Source organism: Liolophura sinensis, chromosome 7, assembly GCF_032854445.1.
Source record: "Liolophura sinensis isolate JHLJ2023 chromosome 7, CUHK_Ljap_v2, whole genome shotgun sequence".
NCBI lineage: Eukaryota > Metazoa > Mollusca > Polyplacophora > Chitonida > Chitonidae > Liolophura > Liolophura sinensis.
Window position 1 is genome coordinate 21497685 of NC_088301.1, and position 12076 is coordinate 21509760.

Consider the following 12076-nt stretch of genomic DNA (forward strand, 5'->3'; position numbering starts at 1 on the left):
CGTTAATGCATTGTAAATCTAAACACACAATGTTTTACCTGGCTTGTTGTTCTTTTCTTTGTCTAGCAAAGAGTTGGGTCCTGACTTGAAATCCTTCTTGGAACGCTTGGAGGACGGTGGACTCTCAGACTTGTTGTCTGCCTTGGTCAGGGTGTCTGTTTGCGCACTGCCTGACAGCCGGTCCTTCTCCAAAGGTTTCAGAGATCCTGTCAATAACAGATTGATTTATTTTATTCATTTCATTGTTATTTAAGACCATAATCAAGAATTTCCAACTTATATGATGGCGGTCAGTTTTATGAGCGGAGGAAACCAGGGTGGCAAGAGTAAACCAAGGTGGCAAGGTAAACCAGGGTGCCAAGGTAAACCAGGGTGGCAAGAGTAAACCAAGGTTGCAAGGTAATAAGGGTGGCAAGGGTACACCAGGGTGGCAAGGGTAAACCAAGGTGGCAAGGTAAACCAGGGTGGCAAGAGTAAACCAAGGTGGCAAGGTAAACCAAGGTGGCAAGAGTAAACCAAGGTGGCAAGAGTAAACCAGGGTGGCAAGGGTAAACCAGGGTGGCAAGAGTAAACCAGGGTGGCAAGGGTAAACCAAGGTGGCAAGGTGAACCAGGGTGGCAAGAGTAAACCAAGGTGGCAAGAGTAAACCAGGGTGGCAAGGGTAAACCAGGGTGGCAAGGGTAAATCAGGGTGGCAAGGGTACACCAGGGTGGCAAGGGTACACCAGGGTGGCAAGGGTAAACCAGGGTGGCAAGGGTAAACCAGGGTGGCAAGAGTAAACCAGGGTGGCAAGGGTAAACCAGGGTGGCAAGAGTAAACCAGGGTGGCAAGACTAAACCAAGGTGGCAAGGTAAACCAAGGTGGCAAGGTAAACCAGGGTGGCAAGGGTACACCAGGGTGGTAAGGGTAAACCAGGGTGGCAAGGGTAAACCAGAATGACAAGGGTAAACCAAGGTGGCAAGGTAAACCAGGGTGGCAAGGTAAACCAGGGTGGCAAGAGTAAACCAGGGTGGCAAGGGTAAACCAGGGTTGCAAGGGTAAACCAGGGTGGCAAGGGTAAACCAGGGAGGCAAGGGTAAACCAGGGTGGCAAGGTAAACCAGGGTGGCAAGGGTAAACCAGGGTGGCAAGGGAAACCATGCACTTACCCTTGGCATGTTACTGACAAGTTTTCCCATGCTGGACATAAGATTTAAACAAACCACATTAGTGGAAAGAATTGTGGTCTTCAACAAACATTAATCCTGGGTCGAGTCACACCTAGGATTTTAAAAGAGCAAGTTGTAACTTCCTCGCTTGGCGTTCAGCACGAAGGGGAAAGTGCAATGGCTGGTTGACCCATATCAGTATAATGGCTCAGGCGGGGTGGCTAACTTGCCTTCGGGAAAGTGTCTCAGTGAATCAGCACTAGATAAAAGAGTGGTGGAAATCCGTTCTGCAACAAGGAGGCACATAACATGCACTCTAAGGATTCCTTCATCGTTATATGAAAAATTGTTAAGTACAACCTTAAACCCCAAGCACTCACTCACTCACTCAACAAACGTTAAAGACAAATGGCCACATGTGTATCGTCGAAAGCAATGGGCTCAGGGGAATCTACAAATATTAACTTTAATTTTGAACCTGTTCATCATACGTCCTAGAGAATGAAAGGCCAGCACCTTTAACCACTAGACCATATAAACCTCTCCCCAGCAATAAGAGATGGAAAACTGGGGCCAATGGAAATGTTAAAAAATCATGAACAATTCATTTTATAGTCTAACATGAATTTTTGGTGGTGTTCAATTTCTTAAATTTGAATGAAGTCAGAAATCAATGAAGTCTTTTGACTGAACATTCCCTGATGATGATGATGATGATGATGATGATGGTAAATTCAGCTTACATTGACCTAATTTTGGACACCCGCTTGCCATGCAAAAATATTACTCTACATCATGAGAATTTTATAGTTATGAACTGAGGAGCCTGCCTGGAGCATCACAAAAACATAGGTGTCTTCCACCATATCATGGCCTGTATCACATTGGATTAATAGTGTAGGCAATGATTGTGTTACACTATAGCAAACATGCAGATAGTGATTGTGTTAGCATTAGCAATGATTGTGTTACACTATAGCAAACATGCAGATAGTGATTGTGTTAGCATTAGCAATGATTGTGTTACACTATAGCAAACATGTAGATAGTGATTGTGTTAGCGTTAGCAATGATTGTGTTACACTATAGCAAACATGTAGATAGTGATTATGTTAGCGTTAGCAATGATTGTGTTACCATAAGCTATGGTTTTGTAATACTGCAGTATACATCTAAGTAGTGATTGTGTTAGCGTTGGCAATGATTGTGTTACCATAAGCTATGGTTTTGTAGTACTGCAGTATACATGTAGATAGTGACTGTGTTAGTGTTAGCAATACTTGTGTTACCATAAGCTATGGTTTTGCCATACTGCAGTATACATGTAGATAGTGACTGTGTTAGTGTTAGCAATACTTGTGTTACCATAAGCTATGGTTTTGCCATACTGCAGTATACATGTAGATTGTGACTGTGTTAGTGTTAGCAATACTTGTGTTACCATAAGCTATGGTTTTGCCATACTGCAGCATACATGTAGATTGTGACTGTGTTAGCATTGGCAATGATTGTGTTACCATAAGCTATGGTTTTGCCACACTGCAGCATACATGTAGATAGTGACTGTGTTAGTGTTAGCAATACTTGTGTTACCATAAGCTATGGTTTTGCCATACTGCAGCATACATGTAGATTGTGACTGTGTTAGTGTTAGCAATACTTGTGTTACCATAAACTATGGTTTTACCATACTGCAGCATACATGTAGAGTGTGACTGTGTTAGCATTAGCAATGATTGTGTTACCATAAGCTATGGTTTTGCCATACTGCAGCATACATGTAGATAGTGACTGTGTTAGTGTTAGCAATACTTGTGTTACCATAAGCTATGGTTTTACCATACTGCAGCATACATGTACATTGTGACTGTGTTAGTGTTAGCAATACTTGTGTTACCATAAACTATGGTTTTGCCATACTGCAGCATACATGCAGATAGTGACTGTGTTGTTAGGGGTTAGAAAACTAGGTTGTGGTTGATGTGCCAAATCTAGCATGCATAACGGGAAGGGGGGGGGGTCTAAATATAATCCACAAGCAAATGGCTATGCTGAGGAATACCTGCAGCATACACATCCCCAACTGCTTTGCACAAAAACAGAAGAAACAAGTCGACTATAATATATCTCCCAAACCATATGTTTATTTTGACATACTGCCAGAGAACTCATTTAAGGGATAATCACACTCTTGTAGCCACATATCAAAAATATTTATTTATTCATTGATTTCATTGGTGTTTTATGCCATACTCAAGAATATTTCACTCATATAATAGGTGGCCAGCATTATGATGGGAGCATATCAAAAATTTATTTATTTATTTATTCAATTGGTGTTTTAGAAATATTCAGTCGGCTTCCCTAGTACAGGCATCTTCTCAGGACCAGAACCAACCACTGTCCCTCACACAATACATGTAAATGTGATTTCACTTCTATGATTCCCAGACAGTCAGCTTCCCTAGTACAGGCATCTTGTCTGGACCAGAACCAGGCATCTTGTCACGACCAGAACCTACCACTGACCTTCACACAATACATGTAAATGTCATTTCACTTCTATGATTCCCAGACAGTCAGCTTCCCTAGCACAGGCATCTTGTCAGGACCAGAACCAGGCATCTTGTTAGGACCAGAACCAGGCATCTTGTCAGGACCAGAACCAGGCATCTTGTCAGGACCAGAACCAACCACTGCCCCTCACACAATACATGTAAATGTCATTTCACTTCTATGATTCCCAGACAGTCAGCTTCCCTAGCACAGGCATCTTGTCAGGACCAGAACCAGGCATCTTGTCAGGACCAGAACCAGGCATCTTGTCACGACCAGAACCAACCACTGCCCCTCACACAATACATGTAAATGTCATTTCACTTCTATGATTCCCAGACAGTCAGCTTCCCTAGCACAGGCATCTTGTCACGACCAGAACCTACCACTGACCTTCACACAATACATGTAAATGTCATTTCACTTCTATGATTCCCAGAGAGTCGGGTTCCCTAGTACAGGCATCTTGTCAGGACCAGAACCAACCACTGCCCCTCACACAATACATGTAAATGTCATTTCACTTCTATGATTCCCAGACAGTCAGCTTCCCTAGTACAGGCATCTTGTCAGGACCAGAACCGGGCATCTTGTCAGGACCAGAACCAACCACTGCCCCTCACACAATACATGTAAATGTCATTTCACTTCTATGATTTCCAGAGAGTCAGCTTCCCTAGTACAGGCATCTTGTCAGGACCAGAACCTACCACTGTCCCTCACACAATACATGTAAATGTCATTTCCCAATGTATTTGGCATTCTAAAAAGACGTGTCCATTTCAATGAATTTTCCTCAGGACTTTGCCCAGTTTCCTCCCTCCAAAATGCAGGCTGCCATTGTATTAGTGAGTATTCTTGAGTACTTGTAAAACAGGGATGAAACAAATAAATAAATAAATTCCAATAAATGAATAACACACATTTCTGTAAATCACATTATCTCTTTAATAATTCAGTCATTCCCTGAATGATTTTACTGTAAATGTTGGAGATTTTGAGAAAGGCTCTATTAACATCTGCAATGCTAGACAGTTCTACAAGTACACAGACTCCCCGCACGCTTGGCATTAATGTTTCATTTCCAATGAAAATCAAACAGGAAAAACATCAATGGGTGATCCAGTGTACTCTAAATGTACATAGATTCTTGACCACCCCTGTCTTATTTATCTTTGATGTTATCAGTCGATGTTCCTTATCAGCCAACGATGTTCCTTATCAGCCAACGATATTCCGTTATCAGCCAATGTTCGTTTGAGCCAGTGAGCTAAAGGCATCCTGTATGAGGAAGTCTTGTTGTTTGTTAATCTAGCCAAGGCTCCAAGCTTTTTCTATCTATTTATTGTGAAAACTTAGTCTTTTCCAGCCTGCAGTGAAAATAAATAGGGCTGGGCAAAGTGTGCAGTCTCCAGATGTCAAACTGCAGGGATGGCCAAGAGACTAGAGGGATGGCAGCCACAGATCCAGGAGATAATCACAGGGCTATGGAAACTGATAAAACCCAGAAACTTCCCACCCCCCAAAAAATGGTAGTCCAATTAGTTATTTGTCCTATTGCTGACAACCTCCATTGCCTTAAATCTGTGTATGTTTATTTACTAAGGTGGATTTGTTGATGCCAGCGCACAGTAATAATAGCCCGTAGGTAGCTGACACGGTCACAAAAGCATCAGCACCATCTAGCAACAAAATAGTCTTCCTCCTTTTTTTCCAATTTAACACACTTTTTTTTTAGTGAGACCAGTACGTGAAAAACCAGAAACTTAATTTCATGGGTTTTTTAGAGGGTCTTTAGATGCTTGGCAGGCATATTTACTTTCTGAAATTGGCTACAAATTGTATGTATGATTGCATGTACCCATGCAGGCCATGTAAACTTAAACTACTGCTTTAAACAGAGTTAATTTACACATTTACTTTTCTTTCCATGATTTCAATTTTTTTCGTCGTTTTTCCCCAAATAATAAAAAACAGTTCAAACAACTGCTAAAAAGTAAGCCAGGATTTATAATCCATGCACACAAATTTACCTTGACAAAGTAATCAGCTTTCTTTTTTATTTTTCTTTTTCTTTTTAAAAAGAATGAAGTGAGCTAACATCGCTTTTATGTATGCTGAGCCTTAAATCTAAGTGCACACATTTTCCATTGTCAAAGTAATCACACCGGTTTTTATGTCCCCCTATGAAGATCATGCAAATGACACATAACAGATTGTTTTGAAGGTTAAAAATTTTCGCATTCGTTTGTCAAGAATAAACAAAAATCTTAAATGGAATTGTCACTCCGATTACAAAACATTATGCAAGTTGTAGCTTTGTGACTTACAGTAATTATCAAATTTAAGAGTTATACAGAACAGCCGGATCCTAACCTTAAATTCTACGGCCAATGTGGTCAAATGCGTATCATATGTGGACGATCCAAGTATGATGGACATATCGTGATCAGGTAATTATCATTATCAGGTGTCGTTTTCCGGCATATCAACAATTCATACGCCGATCGTGGCGCCATGATCCAACCATCATCCGCATATGATGCCCGGATGATACTTAGAGGGTAACAGCTGACAAGTTCACTGTCAGTCCATGGCCCACATAGGGTTCGTGTATGGCCCGCGTATGATACACTTATTGTCTGGCCATGATTGGTGGCGGCTTTAGGGTTATGATGCAGCTGTACTGTAAGTGGAAAAAACAATTCCTATAAACAGCTTGCAGAACAAGTCAAATGGAGTAAGATGCCCTACTCTGGGCACAATGTACTCTTAAGGGCTACAGGGACTACTCGTTATATATCTACAAATACTTTAAGGGCCTCTGTGGCTCAGTTGGTTAGCGCGCTAGCGCAGCGTAATGACCCAGAAGTCTCTCACCAATGTGGTCGCTGTGAGTTCAAGTCCAGCTCATGCTGGCTTCCTCTCTGGCCGTACCTGGGAAGATCTGCCAGCAACCTGCGGGTGGTCATGGGTTTCCCCGGGCTCTACCCAGTTTCCACCCACCATAATGCTGGCCATCATCGTATAAGTGAAATATTCTTGAGTACGGCGTAAAATACCAATCGAATAAATAAATAAATACAAATACTTTAGACTCAAAAAGCACTCTGCTTTTTAACCTTTATAGTAAAATCTTCACAGTGTAATAGTGCTCAACCCCTAACCACATGGCAAAAAAGGTACAGTTTCAATCCTGGCCATGGACAGGAAATTCAATGATTCCCTGTTTGTAAAGGCCTTTGCGACAATAAATGGTCAACGGCATTCTTATGGCAGTAAACGCCGTCTCCCTGGTTGTAGGTGGAAAGGTCTGCCAGTAATTTGCAGATCGTTGCGCGTTTCCCCCCGGCCTCTGTTCAGTTTTCTCCTACTATAATGCTCGCCGCCATTGTATAAGTTAAATATTCTTGAGTACTGCATAAAACACAATCAAATAAACTTATTTATTTACTTATTTGATTTGTGTTTTACGCCGTACTCAAGAATATTTCACTTATATGACGGCGGCCAGCATTATGGTGGGAAGAAACCAGGCAGACCCCGACGCACGACCATCTGCAGGTTGCTGGGAGACAATCAAAGAAATCAATTAAATCGAACAATATGGCCAGCAAATCTATGTTTAGGTACTTAACACAGCAGAAAGTTTGTGAGCATTAAACTTGCCAATGGTCATGCAGTGGATCACATGCAAGAACTCCTGTCACATCCTGTCAAAAGCATATATTTCTATAAAAAAAAAAATCGTGAAATTTTTCAGTGGAAGTTGCTTTTTGTCCAGCCATCAAATAAAAGTAAGATTTTAAGTTGGAGCATCTTATAGTTCACTTAAAAAAACTTTACATGAAAGCATTCAACTGTCTTTACTGGAAAGTCATCATATATACAGTAAAGTTTCTGTCTGTACATTTAGACTGCAACAACTCTCATCATCGACGCTGCAGCAGTGTGTGTGCGTGTGTTTTCTGACAGTTTTGTCTGGCAGGGATTCCCTTTGCCCACTGAAGTATGATAAAAGCCAAGACTACCTGGAATGCCTAGGATGTGTTCAAGGAGTGCGGAGCAATATTTAATGAGAAGAAAACAGAGGGAATGCCAGCCTCCAGAGGTGGTAGATAACAGAATTGACGGAGAAAGGGGGGGGGGGGGGGAAAGCCGGTCAGTAGTTGAGTCTAAAGAGCACAGAGGATGCCCAACTCACCCACGCCCAAATCAGCCGAAAACTGTGGTTGTAATGTTAAGAAGAACTGTCCTACATAACCAGCATAGTTGGCGAGTCAAGTGTTTCACCAGATGTTTTCCGAGGGGACTTTGTTGGCACCACAACAGCTGATTCAATAGCCTAGATTTTTCCCCATGGAAAGCATGACTAAAGCTACTTATGAGTCTTCTCCAGCCAACACAGTTTATATATGTCTTCACTGCAGCACAGCTTTGTGAGAACATTTGGACTGATGAGGGCTGAACATGGGTACAGCTGTAGTTTTACAAGTTGACCTGGCGTTGTTTAACCAATCACATCCCAGAAGACCATTTATCATTTCCCCTTACCCCACAGACCTTATCCCTGCCCCTCCAGAAAACTCATACATCAAGGGAAACATCACCCTGAGGCATTCCTTATCCATAAATGTCAAATACATGACAGGTCAAGAATATAAGTCAGCATGAATTATGAAAGTCTTTGTATCTGATGTCTTCAGCATGTGACTCTGAAGCAGATCTGTATGATGGCCAGACTATGAAATATTGCATGACCTGTACTGTAATGCCATCGAAATATTGCATGACCTGTACTGCAATGCCATCGAAATATTGCATGACCTGTACTGTAATGCCATCGAAATATTGCATGACCTGTACTGTAATGCCATCAAAATATTGCATGACCTGTACTGTAATGCCATCGAAATATTGCATGACCTGTACTGTAATGCCATCGAAATATTGCATGACCTGTACTGTAATGCCATCGAAATATTGCATGACCTGTACTGTAATGCCATCGAAATATTGCATGACCTGTACTGTAATGCCATCGAAATATTGCATGACCTGTACTGTAATGCCATCACTGTGTGAGGCATGCATGGAATTAATGCATTCTTTACCTGTCTGAATATGACATTACTTGAGGATAAGACTGGCTGATGACAATATTATCTGATGATGACACATGAAACAGCCTGATAATAGTATATAAATCTGTTAATGACAATTTTTTATGATGATACCGTGTAATGATGATGTTGCCTACAGAAAACACTGACAGATGATGTCAATGCCTAAATATGACTGTCTGGTAATAAGGACATGTGATGACACTGTTTGATGATGACATTGACAGATGATGACACTGCCATAGGATGACAATGCCATAGGATGACATGGAGTTACATGTAGGATGACACGGCCACATGTAGGATGACACAGTAGGAGGCTGACACTGCCATATGTAGGGTGACATTGCCACATGAAGGATGACACTGCCACATGTAGGATGACACTGCCACATGCAGGAAGACACGAACAGTAGGAAGGTGACACTGCCATATGTAGGGTGACACTGCCACGTGAAGGATGACACTGCCACATGCAGGATGACACTGCCACATGCAGGAAGACACGAACAGTAGGAAGGTGACACTGCCATATGTAGGGTGACACTGCCACGTGAAGGATGACACTACCACATGTAGGATGACACTACCACATGTAGGATGACACTGTCATATGTAGGGTGACACTGCCATATGTAGGGTGACACTGCCATATGTAGGATGACATAGCCACATGTAGGATGAGACTGCCACATGTAGGGTGACACTGCCATATGTAGGATGACATTGCCATATGCAGGGTGACACTGCCATATGTAGGATGACACTGCCATATGTAGGATGACACTGCCATATGTAGGGTGACACTGCCATATGTAGGATGACACTGCCTGATAGTGACACTGTCCTGGCATGCGTTTTGTGTTCTGAATTGTTTCATGCATGACATCCAATGCCAAAAGTCTGTTAATATCAGAACTGTCCCTATCTTGATAAGATTCTTAATAGCCTGTATAACCTTCCACTTGCACTGGAAGTCCAGGTTTTTAAAAGAAAATTCTTCATAGTTTTTAATCAGAACATTTTAAGTTTCTTCTTTAATTTAACAATTATGATGGAATTACTGTTATTGCCCTAAAAATTTGCCTTTAATAAAAAAAGCATCTTTAGAGCCAAATTAAACGTCTGGAAAATATTGCTTTTGCTAGTGAAACGTTTTTCAGTGGTTCAACACAAACCTTGAAACACTTCCGTAAGATCACTGGAACTTTCAGAATAAGGTAAAATGAGCTCTCAGAATAAGGTAAAATGAGCATTATCTTGGGCAAGAACAAGACAAACATCTTATGATATCTGTCTCTATATCTGATTAGTCTGCCGATGAGAGTGGTATCAAACTGTAACTCTGTTTAAACTTTTGAACCACAGGTCCTTTATTATACACATCTTGAATATTGGTAACATACCACAAACATTAACAACCAAAAATAATTTACACATATTGTTACCAAAAAGACCAAAAGAAAACAATTATTAATACCCTATCTTATACCCTAGTTTCTCAACTTTTCGCATATGGAAGAGCAACTTTCCTTGCAGTTTATGGGCGTTTTAATTTGACTTTTGAGACAAAACTACATTGGTTGGATGGGGGCTTATTTCAGGGCTTCACAAAAAAGTATAAATATCCCCAAATATTTGGTGGAGTTTTGCATGTGCTTGTTGGTGTACATATTTACACAGTAAATTCTCACCTACCATACTTAAACCACACTGTTGGACAAAAAACTCTTTTCCCTGCGGGGTGAGTAAAGAAAAGGCATTAAGAGTGTGTACACATTTACCTCTGATTGTAGACCAGCATATACACATTAATGGTTGTGATAAGCCCCATTCGCATTGATAACTTACTGAAGTTCCAGGTGGATTTACCACAGATAAGACTCACCATGGTGTGCCTTAAAACTAACACCTGCCAAAGATCACCTTTAATGGAACATAAATTAAGTGGGGAGATAAAGCTAGTTTCCGCTGGTTAAGGGGGGTCCCCGTGGAGCCCCAATCTTCCCATCGCCCTTTGATTACAACCAGCTGTCTAGGAGGGTAATGAACTGACCTGTGCACCTTGTACCCATGTGCTGGAGAGATCAGTAAGTCTTGTATCCTGATAAGTGTGGTGGATGGGGGACAAGGTAAAGGCCACATTCCACAAATCTACAGCATGCTGCCTATGTGGCCTGCCTATGTGATCTACAGAGAATGTAATAATGCCAGTGGGGACATAATAATGCCATGGGAAATATAATAATGCCATGGGGAACATAATAATGCCATGGGCACCTGGAATAAGAACTATGGCCCAAAAGCACAACTCAAAAGCAAAGCACAAAGGAGTTTTCCATCTATCATAAAGCTGGCTGCTGTTGTGAAATATTCTTGTGTACAACATTAAAAACAAATCAAACAAATCTTGTATACCCATACTGTAGCATTCAAGCTAATTCTTCTGGGATTTTTTTTTTCTTGCGGACAGATATTAGTCCACCTGAAAGCATAGACTATGTTTCTTTCTCAGTGTTTAAAGTGTGAGAAAAGAGAAAGCCATATTAGATTCCTGTATTAGAATTACTTGTGTATTGGTTAAAAAGGGGGCAGACCAGATATCCAAAAAAAAAACCCAGAAGAATTCCCATATTGTAGCATTGGAGCTAAATCTTCTGATTTTTTTGAACAGATATTACTAGTGCTAAAAGCATAGATTATGTTTCTTTCTCAGTGTTTTAAGTGTGAGAAAAGAGAAAGCCATATTAGATTCCTGTATTAGAATTACTTGTGTTTTGGTTAAAAAGAGGGCAGACCAGATATCCAAAAAATCCCAGAAGAATTAATTTGTACATGTACTAAAAATGTTGGTGACATCAAGTACAGCTGTACCCAAAGCTTCTCTTGGGATCTAACATTTAAGTTTACACTATAAATGAACTCCAAATGACTGGCAATATGTACATAGTATAGCTGTACTTTAATTTCTCATGCCGGGCTGTGATGCTTAAAAGCTCATATTTTATGCTTACCAAATCTGAACAGGACAAATAACATTATCATGCTATTTAACTACCGCTATATTTATCGTAACTCGTAACTTATGTCAAGATTAATACCCTTGGAAAATTGGGGGATAAGATATCTTGGCCCATTGATAGCAAAATGGCTACGCCAGAAGTCAATGGCAAGCAGACAAGATATACTCAACCAAGAGGTTTCATAATTGTACATGGTAGGTTTATTTATGGACGATGGCAAGTTTTGC

General features: G+C 40.9%; 1 protein-coding gene across 3 annotated transcripts in view; it reads right to left on the bottom strand.

Annotated features, from left to right (window-relative positions):
- Positions 1 to 12076, bottom strand: part of LOC135469760 (regulator of G-protein signaling 22-like) — a 64967-nt gene that overhangs the window by 3792 nt on the left and 49099 nt on the right. For all 3 annotated transcript variants that reach the window (XM_064748345.1, XM_064748344.1, XM_064748346.1), the window contains one exon: positions 39 to 206. In XM_064748345.1, the coding sequence (XP_064604415.1) occupies positions 39 to 206 (168 nt within the window). The remainder of the gene's footprint in view (positions 1 to 38; positions 207 to 12076) is intronic.